Source organism: Ostrea edulis, chromosome 4, assembly GCF_947568905.1.
Source record: "Ostrea edulis chromosome 4, xbOstEdul1.1, whole genome shotgun sequence".
Lineage (NCBI taxonomy): Eukaryota > Metazoa > Mollusca > Bivalvia > Ostreida > Ostreidae > Ostrea > Ostrea edulis.
The window spans coordinates 53,200,029-53,219,828 of NC_079167.1; the positions used below are offsets into that span (position 1 = coordinate 53,200,029).

The 19,800-nt window shown below is 34.7% G+C and overlaps 1 protein-coding gene and 1 long non-coding RNA gene across 4 annotated transcripts in view; one reads left to right on the forward strand and one right to left on the reverse strand.

The window, feature by feature from the left end:
- Positions 1–12,748, reverse strand: part of LOC125670170 (NPC intracellular cholesterol transporter 1-like) — a 33,863-nt gene extending 21,115 nt beyond the window's left edge. For 2 of the 3 annotated variants that reach the window (XM_056162935.1, XM_056162936.1), the window contains exons 1-5: positions 11,533–12,716; positions 9,515–9,764; positions 9,175–9,245; positions 6,818–6,934; positions 4,314–4,425 (exon numbers count right to left, since the gene is read on the reverse strand). In XM_056162935.1, coding sequence (XP_056018910.1) covers positions 4,314–4,425; positions 6,818–6,934; positions 9,175–9,245; positions 9,515–9,764; positions 11,533–11,684 — 702 coding nt within the window. In that variant the 5' untranslated portion in view covers positions 11,685–12,716. Of the gene's footprint in view, positions 1–4,313; positions 4,426–6,817; positions 6,935–9,174; positions 9,246–9,514; positions 9,765–11,532 lie in introns of all 3 variants that reach the window. The other variant, XM_056162934.1, reaches the window with a different exon arrangement.
- LOC130054202 (uncharacterized) lies at positions 10,648–11,034 on the forward strand. Its single transcript, XR_008802484.1, has 2 exons — positions 10,648–10,708; positions 10,902–11,034. It is a non-coding gene; the product is annotated as an uncharacterized LOC130054202 (long non-coding RNA).
- Positions 12,749–19,800: the final 7,052 nt, after the last annotated feature.

A 19,800-nucleotide genomic window follows, 5' to 3' on the forward strand; every position in this document is an offset into this window, starting at 1 on the left:
CGAGAGTTTGAAATTCGGAAATTGAAGGTTCGCCGGTATGGTTCAGATTTTACAGTAACCGGAAACTAACAAGATCATATGTCGATATGATATCGTTTTGACATGTTTTCCTTCATATTCGTCAGGTACTTTGATATCAAAATAAAAAACCTTATTTTGCATTAATAAAAACATTTCAAAGTTTATGTATTTATTTGTTCTTTAATCATGCTTAGATAGGCATACAAAACCAAGTTCCGATGACGCTTTACTATCGCAAACTAAACAGAGCATAATGTTATGTCGCTTTACCCGAATGAGTAAAACGATGTTTTAGAGTAACTTTACACAAAGACCAAACTTGAGAAATTTAACAGTCTGTAGATCTCTTAATTAGGTATAAAACTTACTCTCTCATTGTCACGTCAAAACAAAGTATAGATTTTATTCATAGTTGTGTTATATATACCATGTAATTTTAATCATCAGGACCCAAACCCCAGTGCAAGGTGCAAATTGACCAATTAGCCAATTATATACTCAAGCGTGTCACCTCCACAAAGAAGCACCTGTGATGTGTCCCCTCTATAAACACCTAATTACCCCTCCAGCATTCAACAAAATCCAGGTATAAGGCCCAAGCGGAAATTATCAAACGCTTGGGTAACGGTGGGTATACGCTACCACCACTTCAAGAGATCGAGAGTGAAAAACAATGACACGTGTTTTACGGGACCCAACTTCATTTCGAAAGATCAAGAACTTCGAGAGATCGATAGTAAATTTGCTTTGTTATATAAAGAAAAAAAATTGGGACCTTGATTTCACTTCGAGAGATCAAGAACTTCGAGAAATCGAAGTTCGAGCCATCTCGAGTCACCTGTATATGAATTTTCCCAGCCAACGATTCTAAAATCATATTGTCACCTAATGTTTGATGTATAAATTACAAAGGGAATTAACTAAACGTAATATAATGTAGTGATATCATGCTTCAGTAGCTCTCTTATTCTAATGTCTATTATCTTGAATGTGAAATAAAACCAAGTAATATTTTGTGTGTAGCAAGGGGGGAGTTATTTTGCATCAAGCTCCAAGTTCACCAGTCATTCAAGAAATACAATTATTTTCATCATGGCCTCTTTAAAAACAATCCACTGCACTACAGCAAATCTTCATACGTTAGATATTTCTACACTATGAGTGATAATTGATAGTCATAAGTAATTGGAACATATGTATTTGAATTGATATCTTAATAACAAAAAATAAACTATGAAAAAAATAAACAAAACATGGCTTTTTTTAAATTCACAATTTTAAACGCTTAAAAATTTTTGGGTTTAGTATGTAAAAAAAAAATCATATATAATCATCAAAACTGGCATCAATTTTCAGTATCTACCCGTACGACTATTGGTACATGTACAAGTAAAAAAGAAACCAACGACTCGTGTCCAGTTGAGCATACTTTTGGGAGATGCTACACCATTGCACCCTTTTAAAACTTAATCTTCTAAATGTGTGAAATACAGTGAGAATGTTTGCAGTCAAAACACTGGTGATACACAGACACTCACAAGTTCAGTAGTTGGTATATATGGTAAATACAATATAGGTGGATAAAAATCGGAAGAAAAAGAGCCTTTATCAAAATAAAAGTAATAAACAATGTTAATTTACGGATTTTTCCTTTCAAATCGGAACTTCCTATTTCTCTGTTAGTGTTAATTACAAATAATTGTTTCTAGACAAGCAAATGTTTATGAACTTCAGATGAAGGAACTTTCAGATTTACTGTCCCCGGTTTGCTCGGCAAACCTCTGCCTACTTTTCATACTACTTAGAATGAAATTGTGATAACTTTTCACCCTCTCTGGACAGAAAAATAGCTCTTCTTCTGCCTTAAAATCGACAGCTTTATGTTCTCTTTCAAATATACTGTCTTTTCTTGATTCCTAAAAATAGCTTCTTTAACAAAATGAATAAAGCTTTCGAAAAGTATCGTACTTTTTCATTAGATTTAATATACAATTCCGATAGTTTCTGAAGCTACACGATAAACAATTTTCACGATAAACGGAAAACCTAATACACGCAAAACATGATAGACGATAGACCTGATAAACGCAAAACACGATAGAAGACGGAAAACATGATAAACGCAAAACACGATACAATAGGATACACGCACGATATGATAGGATACACGCACGATAGAACACGATAGGAATGTCAAGAATAACGTTGCGGGTACTGTATTGCCCGTGACAAATTTTTTTCAAATTATAAATAATTGACCATCAGCATAATCTATGGAAAATATAAACTTTTCACAATCAAATTTACGTTTACCAAATTTCTTTTTTTTAATTCAGTGAATAAAATTCCTATGAAAGATATATTTCTATCATGCTCAAAGTTTAATGTAATGAAGATTTTTGCAAAAACCTATGACATCAACATGAGGATCAATCTGCCTAATTTAAATAATGGTCATCAGTACAAAATTCAACTCGTACTTAGTGACATTCCTTAAAAAATGCAGAAAGTCAAAAAGGCAAAAGAAAGTAAACAAAGTGGACCAACTCATGAAACAAAGGATTAGCAGCCTAGAAAGAAACTCATGAGGCATACCTGCACTGATCATGGCTAGAGCAGGAGGATATAGAATCACAAATTACTTGACCGGTGAAAGAGTTTAGGTTTTTGTCAGATAATATGGCCTGCCCTATGTCAACTGATGGATTATTCTGCCATGAAGGCTGCGTGCAAAGCATAGTAAAATTGGACTGGCATGCAGTCCTGTAAACTAGTATATAATCTAGTAAATTAACACGTAATACAAATAAAATGGAAAATACAGCTATAGCAGTGTTCGAAATTGGTTTAAAACTCGGTATAGATCACGGGTCTATGCCAAAACAAGATGACATAGACCTCATCGAATTGGCATAGACGCGGTTATTAAACCGCAACATTGAAAAAAAACCACCACAAATTTAAAGCATTGTTTATTTACTTTAATTTGCTTAGAAAGCATATTTTCTTTCCATTTCCATAACAATGTCCTCCTTTCCTCATTACACTTATCAGAAGTCGACTTTAGAGATAACTCAAAATATTGCTTTAAACCCAGAAAATTGGCATAGATAATTTGGTCTATCCAAATTACAATTGGCATAGACCGGTGTCATTTGACAAAGACTCGGTCTATCGGTCTATGGTTAATTTCGAACACTGTATAGTGCTGTGGACATGATCAAACGAGTAAATGAAGCTCAGAATCTGATAAAGGTTTAGGCCGTATTCATCCTAATGAAGTCAGTGGGTATGTTGAGACCTTCAGGGTCAAATGAAGTCTGTGTATCCAGGATTTTGGGTCATGATCAATAGCCATTACTGTATTGTCCTCCCATCAGTGATTACTGTCATTGAAATGTGTAGCCACTGGCAAATTTTTCTTGGTTTGGACAGACGACTGATGGTTGTTGACCATTTATGGAGGTCCGTTGTTTCTCCTACATATTGTATCTGGCAGACATTGCCATTGATATGATAAATGCAGTTATTAGTTCTGCAAGGAAAATTTCCCAATATTTAACTGCAACCCATAACAGGACAGCCAAAACTCAGTGTCTGAGCTATATTTGCATACCGGTAACTAAAATCTGAGGTTGGAGCATGTTTTGAACCCTCCATTAAACCCTCCCTCCATTGAACCCTCCATTAGGTAAAGGATTATCCTGTCCAGTTTTCACTACCATGTCCAGCAGGTTTCCGGGGTGTCAGATGGATGTCATAGGGGGTTCTTAGAAAATATCCGTCATTCGTTTGTTCCCATACAGAATGGGTAGATGTTTTCTTAGAATACTGTTGAGGTTTTTGAGGGCGGGGTGGTAAGTAGTGACTTGTGGAACCCTGTCATTTTGAGGTTCTTCTTTGTACTGAAGGAGGGACTGTCGGTCATGCCATCACACACACACCCTTTCACAATACTAACAAGAGGCCCATGGGCCTAGAATCGCTCTTCTGATACATTGTAGAACAGGCAAAAATTCTCACTAACCAAGATTCATCAATTAACAAGGTTTTAAAGACCTATCACATGATAGTGTATGAAGGGGATATCATACAGTACACTATTAGATTAGGCAATCAATCTAATAGCCACACATATGGCCATATGATTAGCTCTTTGAGCCTTCGGCTCAGAAGAGCTAAAAACCAAATACATACAAAAATTCACTGCAAGCAAGACCCTTTTAACTACCAGTGTTCGTGTTCCTAGCAGAATAGACATGGACAAATGTTTGTGCTTTGATAGTACTTACAATATCAATAAAAAATGTTATGATGGCAGCAGAGGCAGCCGTAATTTCCGATCCGGACACAGTTCTCCCTCCCAAATACTTGGATGCTTCCCATGGAGATTTGTACAACGGGCTGTAATATTTAAGATGGCAAATGATATATATGATAACTTCTAATTTTAAGTTTTTAAACAATTTATTCTCGTATATCTGAAAATCCTATGCATATAGAATTTTGAAGAACAGGTAATGTTAATTAAGACCGGCCTACATGTAGTACTTATTGCTTCCTAGAAGTAGTACATTCTAAACAAAATCTAATATATAATAACAGAATCTTCTCATAATGTAAATCAAATCTGTCTATTAAATTGTTGCCACTAGCAACTGGAAAAATCCAATACCTGCTGAGCATGATGACAATGAACTTCTGAAGGATATTAAAAGGAGTTCATAATTTTCTTTTCAAGTAACTTCTGCATAAGTACAATGTAATGAATTAAAAGTGGACCTACATTGTGTCACAGGCACCTGAAGTATGGATGATACTACTACTACCCCCTCCCCCCCCCCCTTTTTTTTGCAGTGATACAATCCCTGAAACGTTCTACTTTACCATTTTTCCGTTCGCTCAGCGTGCGTTCACTGTGCGCTCTCCGTTCACAAAGTGTTCAGCGTGCACTCACCGTTCGTTCATCGTTCAGTCTTTTCATTGTCATTCGGAACACCATAGTGAAAGGACCAATCTTGATAGCAAGGCGAAAATGAAAATCGAACATGTGCGTAAGAGTGGAAGGAGACTTTCTTACTATATCAGAAATTTAATTTTGAAGTACAAAATGTCAGGAGTATCCACTGTGAATGTCGAAAGGTTCATTTGAGCTTTTGTTAAAACAATTCTAAATGAGAGATGACAGTTTGTCGTTATGAATTTAACCCAAGTACAAAAAATAAGGCAGTTTCATGTTGACGATTTAGCATTTACAAGTTTGGGCAAAAGCACAAATTATCATAATTATTTTGCATTGCTTGACACAAGTTTTAAACAAGTCATCCCTCCCATACTTTGAAAAATAAAAACAAACGATGCTGCATAATGTACATTTACCGTATGTACGTGTCAGAATGTCAAATTGATATAGCTATTTTACGCCTATATTTATGAAAGACATTGTCAATAAAGTGATATTTACTACTCTTGCCAAATTTGAAACTTTTGTAACATTTATCCTTAATGCAAAGATGTAATTGTTTATCTTGTACGTTTCTGCATGAGCCTTTAAACATTATACAAATATTGCTCGATCAAACTACAATCTATGGTCACATTAATAATAAAAATAGTAAGTTTTGTACTACATGTGCATAAATTCTAGGATTATTTCCTCGGGTCGATGTAGCAGCGACAAATGAATGACACAAAATGTAAGTAGGAATATTTAATACTGTTAGGAGTTTTGAGGTGTTGACACAAGGTATACTGTCCGTATTGTTTGTTTACTGCATCTATGTTGACTCCTTTTTGAAGGTGTTTGTTAATTACGGGTATCCCAAACGATCGAGCTTGTAAAGTTTGAAGCCATACCTAAACACCTGTTAATTCTGGATGTCACTACACATGTAGACTATAGTGTTTTCCTTTTCACATGCATTGTATATATGTTATACCCATGCATTAAATCTATCTGTACATGTAATAGTATACACAATGTACATACGAAATTTGCTTTTGTTTGTGTATGACTTTTGCGTGTATTAATGTACAATTTGCGATAATTTCATGAAATATATACATGTATACTCGGTACTTGTACAAAAATATATTCCATTGAATATATCCAAAACTGTAAAATATGCTGTACCACGATTCCGGTTTATTTCATTTTTTATTAATTGATGAAATATACATGTACATGTATTTTATTACTTGATTATGAAATAAGTAAAATCCCAGGGAAAAAACCGAAACATTCCGAGTAAATAGATCATTTTGCGTTCAGTATTCGTTCACCGTTCACTTTGCGTTCGCTCACCGTTCACTCTGCGTTCGTTCACCGTTCGCTCACTGTGTGTTTACCGTTCGCTCACCGTTCAAGTGGGAAAGAAGAACGTTTGAAGGACTGTAATTTCAGCAAAATGTGTCGATTTCCTGCATCTCATCCAAATTTTGATTTATGTAATTGTTTCACACTTTTTGTAAACTTTAGAGATAGGCCTTCTTTCGGTATAATAAACTGCATTTTATTCCCATTGAATGGATATTTTTTTATGTATCAATCTGGAATTCTTGAATGTCTCCATATAAATACTCTGTACATAACATTACATGTCTTCAAATCATCTGTGTGCTTTAAGATCCATGTGATCTTCATTCAAAGTTTGGCGAATCTCCAACAGAAATTTTCCCATATAATATTATATTATATCGATTTTAATATAAAAGATATCAAGAAAGTTGAAACCCAGTACAAACAGCTAGGTGGCTGTCCTATGCTTATAGTACTAATAGCCAGACCAATAATTACCTGGTTATCGTATTGTTCACGTCATCCTTTATTGACTGATCTGTCAAGCCAGCGATAGTAGTACTATCATATGACCACAATTCTAATACACTTGTTACCAGGCAATTTCCACCAGACCTACAAGAGAAAACTTATATTGCACCATATCTTATGACAAATTCCAATGGTTTTTTTCCCCCACCAGACCTACAAGAGAAAACTAATAGCTTATCTTATGACAAATATTCCAATGAGCTTTGTACCAGCAAATAACAGTCTTTTATCCATTCATTGCATATATAAGTTACGATTAATATGCTATTAAAGCATTCAATTGAGTGGGTGTTAACGTATACAAGTAGAACTAAAATTCTATTAGGAGAAACAAAGAAGATGTTAACTGTCAAAACGAAATATAAAGGGTCAGAAATCAGATTTTGTAGAAAATATTATCTTAATTTTTCAATTTTATTTTGAATTCATGTCCTGTGAAGTCGAAGTTACTATACTACTATACTTTACAGCAGAAACTAATCTTTGCTTGTACGTTATATAAGGCAGGCGGAACACATAATCATTTATTTTCTCCATCTATTCAATATAGCTATTTTGCTGTGGTACAACATTTTGTATTTCTGCTTACATTACATTTTGCATCCAAAATCTTTAGCACATTCAGTGCCACATTAAAATCAATGTTTGAATAAAACATACAACATCTGATTTCCTTATTTTATCATGTTTGTCATGCACAAATATTGGGATATATATGTAATACACAACTGTAAACATTTTTGTTTATTTAGGACTAATAAATCAAATATGTACATGTAAGTACAGTTTGTTTTCCAGTGATTTGGGTACTCCAAAATTCGACCAATATCAACAGTTCATGAATCAGTTTTTAAAATCTTGTCTGAAAGACCTACAAATATCTGTTTCACTTTTAATGCCAATCTTGGAAAAGTACAATTGCTAGTACTTTTTTGACTGATTAAAGTCTAGAGCTGAAACACACAACCTCTAGATTTCAAAGAATGTGCTCTACTGCTAATCAGTTACAATCAAGAATATCCTAAAATCCATAACAAAAGTGGACTTTGCACACACTAAGGTTGTAGATACAGTGCTTATGGTAGTTTCGGATCATCAGTAGTTCCGGATCACTTTTCTGTATAATACGCTATGATTCAATAATTATAGGACAAATCTATTTTTTGTTATATAATACATGAAGAATAGAGTAAAGTGATGCTTTCAAGAGAAAATCAAACTTCACTTTCAATGATTTCGCTATTTATTTGCGTCGGCCAAAAAGCTCAGCAACAGCGCAGATCGACGTTCTGAAATTTCCCCCCGTACGTACGTGCCATTCGAGAGAAAACATCCACGCAAGATATAAAATAAAAGTAAGTAACTGTTTGGACTCCATGACTTGTTTATGTATTATATCTCCTACATCACCACATATCACAAGTCAATATCACGTACATGTACCTAAAATATTTTGAATAAATAAATATTGTGAACCTACTGTTACGGTAGTTGCAGATCACTTCGTTTTGCAGTAGGGTTGATCCCAAACATTGTCTTATTGTTCGTGTGATCTTCAAAACCTAAGTTTTTTGTTAAAATATGGTCCTATTATTCAAAAGTTATGCCCAAGGTTAAAGTTTCTGCAGACAGACAAAGAGACCAAAAATACACAGAGTAATGTGTTATCAGCTAAGCTGCATGAATGTAGACTAGTTATAATATAAGCAAATGAATGCTCCCAATGTGTTATGTCCCCCGAGATACATGAAATTTGACTAGGTAGGTATGTATATCAAAATACTGGATCGTCACAATAACCTAATGGTTTATAGGGCACACGCTTTAAAACAAGGCTTGATTCTTAGTCCCAGCACCATGTCAAAATAAAAATTCCATACACTTTACAGTGTCCACCCGCAAGCACCATGCATGGGGTCAAAATTTGTGGCACTTCACCTAAAGTTGGTGACATCTTTATATGAGTGAAAATTTCTCGAATGGGATGTAAATTATAGAATTGATAAGGTACGTACATTGTATTTGATGGTGGTATTACATAACAATCAAATAGTTAAAGATTGGTTGGTTGTCTGCGGTTTTAAATCCCTTTAAAAGATAATTATTTGACTGCAGAGCCACAACTTTTGTCAAATAGGCACTCCGTGATAGTGAGGGACATAGAGCAACTATCCAGACACAGGACCTTGGTTCTGATAGACCCATGAACTTTTACTTAACTATTGCTAGTCTGTTTCAATAACTCAAGTCTCTGCAGTCAGAAACCAAACCTATAGTGAATCTCACAAAAACGAGATTTTAAACATTGAAATCCGGAGACTTACTTTTGGCAAATTGTGGAATAGTTTGTTGAACCTGTGCTGAGGTTTGTTATAGTTTCATAAGCATTGTACATCTGAAAATACAGGAAAGTTGTTTAGCAATAACTGCAACATGTACACAATATACATACATTTATAAATATGAAATTTGTAACATCATAATCTTATGAAAAATTCTTTTACCAATGTACAAGGTAATTTAATTCATTATCTATGAATGAAATTGACTGAGCACTATATTTATACATATCAAATACAAAGTTAGTGTCATCAAGTTTCAATGATTTCATGCATTATTCATTGTTCAATAAAAGGCTATAAAAATCAAACGATCACAACTTACATTCTGTATGGAAGTTTGTGTCATAACATTACTGTTAACCAACATCAGGTAGAAAAATCTTGTTGTAGAAGGGTAGGCACTTTCCACGTATTTCTTGTGGGCCACCACCTCTGCATCTGATGGTACCCAGATCACACTGTTGTCGTTTGTTTCTGTGAAATTGACACCAGCACCAATGCAGAAAAGACCGGTGATGATTGTTGATATCAGTATTGTTTTCCATGGATGTGTACTTATTAAAACGCCAATCCTGAGTTAGAAAATAAAAAATACATGTTGAGAGTAGTTATTCTCTTTATCTGTTTATCTCAACGATGATGTATTGCACTACAGCTAACTAAGACAAAATAAACAGTATGCAGAACCTTCTGAATTTTTATTACCAAACCATTAAAAGGTGCCATAAATTGCCTGAAATCAAACTTACCTGACTACAAAATACTTGTAAATCACGATATGGATATTACCATATACCACAACAGGCTTAGAATGTACATAGTTACATACAAACCTCTCTACACCCAGAAATAGTTTCTTAAATCAGTACGAATTGATTTTGAAATTATAAAAGATGTGACGTTATACAATAAGTATATATATATATATATATATATATAATTCAATAAAAAAATCAGGAAAATATACAGTTCCAAAATATATTTAAATCACTAGCGCATTTATTTATTTAAAATTATTTAAAATTTGTATTCACCTGAGGATGGATGTTAAAATCCAGAAAGCGCTAGTGATTTAAATATATTTTGGAACTGTATATTTTCCTGATTTTTTTATTGAATTATTTTGACTGTATTGTCGTGCATTCATCTTATAAATTTTATAACTGCATTTCATTCGGGTTTTTTATGCACTGACAAATATATTAGGTTTGGAATAGCTGAATCAATTGTTCATTGTTTGTATTGTTTTTATAATCATATTCTCACGCTTGATTTTAGTGCGCTGACCATTAGCTCGCATCTGCTGTTTATGTTAAAGTCAAATTTGCTGCGTTATGTTTATTTAACTTGGGTAGGGTCTGCATTTTGATATTTATCTTAATTATGAACCAATGCGGGTTCCTGTGTAAGTTTGGCTATTTATGTGTGCTTTACACATACAAAATTCATTCCTGTAAAAGACTCTCGATCAACTATACAAACGTTAAAATTTAGGAAAACAGTGGCCGATCACGATGTAAGTTTTACAAGTTCTAATATCTTTATTTTTTAGAGCTGCAATTTAAATACCAGTGTAAAGTTCATGTGTACTTTAAGGTAGTGAATTACATGCATCTAATTTTATAGTAGCAATGTAACCTAACTTAATTTACTTTTTCATTATGACTTTGTATTTCATTTCATTTATAGACTTGATTTGTTTATTGTAGCTTTTTACCATATACGCACACACATACGTATACACACATACGTATACCCACTAAAACAGGGACACACACGCGCTATTTAGGATCCCCGCCTATATGTGAACTGTTTGTGGCAAATAAACTGCAACTGGTTATCTCACTGTAATCCGTGTTGTGTTTTTAATAAAAGTGACATGGAAGGCAGTACATTGACTGTGTGATATCAACTCTTTCTATTTGGATTATATATATATATATATATATATATATATATATATATATATGCCAAAAATATTACAGGATAAAAAAATGATTTTCAAAAAAATTATTTCAACACATATATATATGAGTAAAAGACTGGGTGATTTGAACTAGAGATCTGCGGTTCAGCCCAATGCTTTAACCACTGAGCTACAAACAAACAAATCCATCAATACAAATAATTTCACAAAACATTTAAATCGCCATCTTATCTTCTGACGTGGTGTCATACAGAGTATAAGCTAGCTTTAGTGTAGTTTCTGTGGAAACGAGGGGGTTATTTATATTCGGTCTTTCCTATCCCCCTCGAAAGGCTGAATATAAATAACCCCCATCGTTTCCACAGAAACTAGCTTTAGTGTAGTGAGCTACCTCAAGTAATATATGCTCTCACCTCTCAAATCCTGTTTCAAAGAACCAGACGATTTTATTGGCCACTCTCTGTACAATGTTTGGCTTCTTCTTTTCTTTAGACGCTACAGGTATCTGACCATTTGTGGTGACCTGTTCATTCATTCCAGGTTTCTTCTCTAGATGTCCATTCATTGTGAATCAAACCATCAACCAGTCTAATGATAACTAGGCCTATTATGTGCAGTCTTCTCACCTGTGTCTCGTTCTATTCTATACACAATACTCGTTTCAGTGACTGTCGTATCATGTCCGCTAACCAGGGTACGTTTAGGTGTTAATTGAGGTGAAATCCTGTATTTTCATAACCAGTACCAATGTCACGTGTGGTGAGCTTACATAAGACAGATAAATCCACCCCCTTTTTAAAACAATCCAATCGTCTCCTTCTCCTTAAAATGCAAGAATATTTTAGGAAGGAGTTTACGCTTAAAATCGATAATCCCTCACGTGTATCAACACAAGGTACCTGGAATGACTGGCTATTTAAATCCAACAAAGAATTTCTGTACGGATCAGTGATTTTCAAAATCATTACATAGTTAATAATATGTACACATATACACATATTTATTTCATTCACCTATCAATGACCCTCAGGGGGCATACACAATTTTAAACAATCAAACATTACAACTACATGATACAATATACACATATATACCATATACCCATAAGGATTTCTATATTGACATTACTACTACAGGCTCATAACAATACTAATTGAAAATGCACTGTACAACAAGGAGGATGCTATATAGGCCTATAGTGGGAAGTAAAATGTTGTTCCGGCCACAGAGGGTACCGAGGGACAATGCCAGTACCAAATCAACTTGATCCGACTGGTAGTCTTGTAACCTGACTGGCCTAAGTATTCGCGACATATTTTCCCTCTTGTTGAGCATTATTTTATCTGTGTGATTTTATTTTGCATTTCCGCTCGCTAACTTTGCATATAGGCCTACCCAGTTTAGGCCTAGCTATTCATAATAATTCCTCATAGTATAAATTAATTCGTTTATGAAATTGAGTCGTTCCGCTGTACTGCCTATTAATTATAATGGCCTATTAGGCTTTCACCTATCCTCAAATCATCTTCCAGTTTTTGACATGCACCAGAGAAAGAGAGAGAGAGAATAACGTCATTTGATGTGCTCGCGAACTTCCCAACCAATATGGCGTCCAACATTTGTAATTTTATATTTTATGAAAACTGGTCGATAGATACATACATTCCGGAATTTCCACTGGATAGGTTCGAAATTTATTTGCCCCCCCCCCCCCCCCCCCCCCCCCACCACCACCACCACCAAACTCCGTACAGCGTCAAATTCTCCGGGACTACTTTCCCTTACGAATGGAGTTGTAGCGTAACGGAACATACTGAACTTTTGTTTTGAACATATTTTATTGATGAAATCAAAAGGATTGGGAACAAGTTCTGACAACTTACAAGTCCCTCTCCTAAAATATTACAATATGTCATGCAAGTTAATAATGAACAGGTATAATGTACAATGATTAAACAAATCTACAAGTTTCTTCTATAAATTTATGAACAACTGAAAAATAGTTATATTAGTTTGCAGAGGTAAATTGACATCACCGCATAATAACAATTTTGTATCAATATTAACCAAGTCAAGCATGAAAAGGCGATTAAAAAGATCATTTCTAGCCCTGGAGTAATTTTTACAAGCAAAAAAGAAATGATATATATCTTCATTAGTATGTCCACATGTACAAAACGGAGAATTTGTCATATTTAATTTATAAAGATCATAATTAAGTATACAGTTGTATCGTTTTCCAAAAGAGTAATATGATGGTGGTATTGTAATGTCTGTTATTATATTTTTGCGGAAAGAATTGATTGAGATGGCTTCTCTGGTTTCTACATTTAATAAATTCCACTGTTTTACAGAGTCAGGTACAAATGATTTTTTTAATAACTCTAATCTGCATTTTGGAATGTAAAACTTATCATTGTTTCTAGTATTATAAAGGGGTATATTTTCATGTTTATGTGGAATAATTTCATTTAAATAATCAGGGGCGCTACCATTGCAAATTTTAAACATGGTAGTCATTTTTGCAATATAACGTCTACTTTTTAAAGTTAGCCAGCCTGTTTCTGAATAAAGGGATTCTCTAGATGCAAAAATAGGAAGACCAGTAACAATTCTAGCTGCACGTAATTGTACTTTTTCAAGCTTATCAGTATCGTGAACAGAACAGCCATCCCAAACAATTGAAGCATATTCAAGAGTAGGTCTAATAAAAGCTATATACAATTTTGACAGATGTTTTCTGCCAATTTTGAACTTAAGCCTTTTTAAAAGCCCTAATTTTTTAAATACTGAGCTGACCGGAGCTTGCCCCCCCCCCCCCCCCCACCCCCCTCTCTCTAAATTTTCAAATTTTATGTAGGACCTATATCGTGGTATCTTGTTTAGAAAAATGTACTCCTGGAGAAATAAATGATAAAATATTTTGATTTCTTAAATTACTTTATTATGAGAACTATTTCCCCCCCCCCCCCAAAAAAAAACTTAAAATTTGCGTCATTTTATTAATTTCACCTTAGGCCTAATTATTAAAATTGATAAAATATACAGTACAAATGACTAAATAGGAGACATATTTCAGGCCCTTCCAGGAGCTTCCGGGGACTTCGCCCCCTGGGCCCCCACCAGGGCTTCGCCCTAGACCCACTGGGGGCCTCAAGGCGGCCCCCAACCCCCCTGCCTCATTAAGTGGCGCCCCCGTAATTGCAATTCCTGGACCCGCCCCTGCTCTCAAAGCCAAATACTAAATATACCTCAGAGTTCCGTGCGCTCGCGCTCCTCGCACTACAGCTTGCGTAACGCGCCGTCTGACTGGTGAGAGAATGTCAAAGCCAATGCAACTTTTTGTCTCTGAGCTGTGTAACATACATATAGTTCGCCAGTCAAATGGTCCTTCTTTGCCTCCACATGACTTTCTCGAACGAGCAATCCAGCTTCATATCCACGACTACCAAGTAAAATTATACTACACTGCCTTATCCTCAGTCACACTGTTAGAACAGAAGGCTTCAATGTAGTGATGGGGGGTTCAGTGCCAAGACAGAACTTCGGCAGACGGTATTGCTATTGGGGGGAGATCTAGCGCCACAGGCACCTGAAGTATGGATATTACTACCACATCACCCCCCCCCCCCCATTTTGATAAAAAAAAAAAAAAAAAAAATTGGTGGCAATACTTTCTCTGAAATGTGTGAATTCCCTGTCTATCTCATCCCGTGAATACACGTGTATTTTATTATACCGGTAGAAGGCCAATCTCTAAAGCTTACAAAAAACGTGAAACGATTACATTAATCGAAAGAGGGATGAGATAGAGTCTACAGGGAATTCACACATTTCAGAGAAATTATTGCCACAAAAAAATTATCCAAAAAAAAGGGGGTGGGTGGGTATTAATATTCATACTTCTGGTGCCTGTGGTAGCGCACAGGTCGTGAGGATTATTCAGACCTATTGGTAACTTTGAAGAATTTCAAATGGTGCTAGGCCTAGTTCTTTCAAACTCTCGTGGACAGTCTCAGCGAATGTTGGTATTTGACTCGATCTCTGCAATTATCTCTAATTGAAGGCATTTTTGTGTAACACGGGGTTTCAGCTGTAACATATATATATATATATATATATATATATATATATATATATATTCTACATAGATGGTATTCCTTCACGTAAGATAACAAGAGAGATCAGTGAGCCTGAACGAGGTGGGTTCACACATATATGTCACTGGTAGTAGTAGTGAATGGAAGAAAGTAAGCTTGTAGTTATAGAGATTGACCACATGTATCGAAAGGTGAAGATGCGAACAGTGATCAATCTCATACCGGTAAATCCCATAAGCAATACAAATACATTGTAGGATGAACGCTCCTCTCTCTCTCTCTCTCTCTCTCTCTCTCTCTCCTCGATTTAGAAACAAAACCGGGGGGGGGGGGGGAGGGGGGTTTCTCGAGGTAGATTTACAGGGTCCCATCTTCTTCTTCTTTTTTTTTTTTTTTTAATAATTAGACAAGTTATATTCCCCTTCGGCTCCCCCACCCACTCCCACACTTTGAAAAACGATGCTACGTGCCTATAGTTATAAGCACTTTGAATCTTCACTTGCACGTCACCTTTCTTCTCACAAATAAACAATAAACAAGTGTAGAATTCACGAGAAAAGAGACAGCGTGAAGCACGAGTCCTATTTGTGGTAAACCACAGTGCCATCTTTGAATAAGTAGTAGTTACCCCATATAATATTGTTGGTAATGTGCAGATACCCGATGAGCGTGGTACCATAATGACACGAGGGAACGTAGCTCCCGAGTGTCATTATGACCACGCCCATCGGGTATCTGAACATAATCAACAATATTATATGGGGTAAGTGACTTGTACCATAGTTTACTATTATTCATTATATCTCTTATGCCTCTTTTCGTAATGTTTGCATGTAGGAGTTATCGTTCGTGTGGGTCGTTCTATATGAACTTCCGGTAAAGAGTATATACATATCACCCAAATAGAAACACTTACATTTTATGGTATGGATTCGCTTATTAATGCATTACAGCCTAGTCATTATCTCCTAACACTGCCGTGGAATACATCACAGATTTCCCAAAACTGCAAATGCAAATATTTTCTCGAGTAAGTCATTTAAAAGTAGACACAAACTCAAAGTTTCACAACTTGTGCGGCGGTCAGCTCCATTCTAACAGATAACACATCAGACATTAAAGATATAACGAATTTGTATTCAAGTTGGCACAGGAAATCGAATGCATTTCCTAAATTCATATCCACCCCTTAGGATAACCTTCGGTATACGGTGCGTATTTTGCGTACAGTTGTATGGAGCGCCAAATTAACATAAACTCAAATAATTGAAGATATCTTCAATTATTTGAAGATATCATCAATTCATTTGATGCGTGCAACAATTGAATTAAAGATCTCTTCAAATAATTAATGATATCTTCAATTCTGAATTATTGCTCGCATTAATTGAATTGATGAGAGCATTAATTCTTCAGCTGATTTGATGCGCGCTTTAATTGAATTAATGATCTCTTCAAATGAATTAATGATATCAACAATTGAATTGATGCGCGCTACAATTCAATTGAAGAGAACAATAATTGATATAATGCGCGCATTAAATCAATTGATGAGAGCAATAATTAAATTGATGCGCGCATTAATTCATTTGATGAGAGCAATAGTTGATTTAATGCGCGCATTAATTCAATTATTGCTCTCTTCAATTCAACATATCCACAATTGAATTAATGATATCTTTAATTGAATTGTTGCTCTCTTTAAAAGAATTGATGCGTGTTTTAATTCCTTATACAAAAGCATTGTAAATGATTTAAAGATATCTTCAATTGAATTAAAGAGATCATCAAATTATTTATACAGAGCTCTAAATTAATTATTGCGAGCAATATTTCTACTAAATTGATGCTCTCATCAAATGAATTGAAGAGAGCAATAATTGAATTAATGCGCGCATCAAATCTATTATGCCATTAAAGAGAGCAATAATTGAATTGATGATATCTTCAAATAATTGAAGATATCTTCAATTATTTGAGTTTATGTTAATTTGGCGCTCCATACATTTGAGGTCTTATTAAATATCGCTGTTCAAAGATTGCATCGGATCCGAGGTCAAAATTCTATAATAATGTACTATTTAAAAAATGAAAATAAACTGTAAAAATATAATAAAAATCATAACATATTATCCCACTAGTAATCTTATTAAGGCAAACACCCCCCACCCCCACCCACCGAACTAAGTAAACATTGTACGCTGTATGTCTGGACATACCAGAGGTGCAAGCACGGAAAATCTTGTTTATGAACACAGTAGTATTTAGTTAGTAGGGATGACAATGGGTGAAAATTTGGTAACCGATTAGTCGTAAATTCTTTTGACCGATTACATGTAATTTTAAAACCAGTTAATCGTTAAAAATTATATTTCTCAATTACTGTATTATTTTATTACATTTTAGTTTCAGTTTTTTTCCTAATTCACTGAAAAACAGTATGACGAGTGTTTCGATAAGTAAAGACGTGAACAAAAACCACATAAAAGCAAGAATATTTTTAGAAATTCAAAATGTTCATTTTTGTAACGCCACGCCAGAACGGTGCATCATATAACTAGGTTATATTACAATATTTGACTAGTTTATGTTAAAGAAATAATTCTATTGTCTTCGAAGTTTGTTTACAAGAATTGCTAAGGTGGCAAAATTCAGTTCGGACGGCACGGAGTCAAATAAAGTTACTCAGGACGTGCGAGTTCGTTCTATATAACATAGCTGGCATTTCATCTCTTTTTCGTTTTAGTATTACTATGCATGATACATTGGGAAGTCACCCAGAAATATGATTTAGTCTGACCTCCATGATTTTTACGCGTACCCCCCCCCCCTCCATTTTTATTCTCATTCTCCAACTTTGTATAATAATGTATCTTTCTCTGACCAGAAATGTACATATATACATGTTATTTGTCCTCATTGCCATGCATTATAATGGTACGAACTGATTATAAAATCCATGTGGAAATTATACTAGTTTATCAGTGTTATAGGCCTACTAATACTGCTTGGTAGTTTATTTTACGCAAGCATTATAGAACCTGACTGAGGCCTTACAAAAAGGTTTTACCTACAAAATGGACTATAATTACCGGTATTACATGAAATTTTACTTTGAAGATTAGCAAATCTTATCAGTCATTAAAAATGTGAATACTTAAACATCACCTAGACTTTTGAATATTACGACCCCCCCCCCTTTTTTTTTTTAAAAAACATATAAGACAGGCACGACAGTATTTCTTTACTACAAATAACCCGGCCAATCGGTTACAAATTTTCTAATCGGTTAGCATTTTTTCAACCGAGTAATCGGTTAACCGGCTAATCGTTGTTATCCATAGTATTTAACACATGTACAACTAAACTGTGGATACATACCGTCACCACGAACGACAACTCATACAAGCAAGAATTGGCGCGGTTGTCCGTTTACAATTTTTTTTGGTCTTTACATTACACTTTGTACCACAGGGGTTCGGTTGTCAAATATTGAAGTTTTGTATTATTTGTTCCCGAATAATAAATTGAAGTTTTGCATGATTTGTGTCCGAATAATAAATTATATAAATAAAATCCACCACCAAAATCCGCTTTTTTCGAGGTTTTAAAAAAGGTGTATCATGTGTACATTTATAAGTACTTTTTTTAATGTACACATGATACACCTTTTTTAAAACCTCGAAAAAAGCGGATTTTGGTGGTGGATTTTATTTATAATATGATTACGGTGTGACCGTTGGGGCGAGCGCAGCATATCTGAATACATTTTTCAAAAAATTTATATTGAAAACAAGGAAAACTGATCTGGTTCACTGTCAATACGTAGGATTATTATATACTTTCAATTTCATCTCTTCTTTTTTCTTTAAAAGTTTGCGGGCATATATCAACCGATATATGCCCAGAAACATTCCGGCCCGGAAACATTACGTCACAATCAAATTTCTACGCCGTTAATTTTCAAATTTGTCGTGTTTTTTCATCTTTTACCATCTTTTACTCAGTTAAATCGATAAAGTTATTGTTAAAAATAAAATTATTGTTAGTTTCTAAATGAAATTGAAAGCATATAATAAAAAGGTTATAGACTTTGTATGGGAAATATGACGACCTCGTTTTTTGTCGCGAACGGACCTCGCAAGCTCGGTCCGTCTACGCGCCAAAAAACTCGGTCGTCATATTTTCCCATACAAAGTCTATAACCTAATATGTACACGGTGTGACCGTTGGACCGAGCGAAGCATGTAATGGTCATTGGAGTGTCCCAAGTGGTAGTCATAATTCCGTTAAGTATGGTAGGTTATGATTCATTTAAAAATATATATTTTGAATGAAATTTTCCTTGCGCTAAAAACCCAGTAACATCTCAATATTAAAGGGGTTTATATGGGGACAACAGCTTTACAGGATCCGCCTATTCATTGAACGCGGGAAATAAAACACAGGGCGACGTAAACTGTGTATTGTGACGTCACATTTAGCCTCAACCTTTTACAAAGCAAACAATCATAAACAACAATAATACATTCCGTATGCAATGAAAAAGGCCGTTATAAAACTAAACAAAATTAACCAATA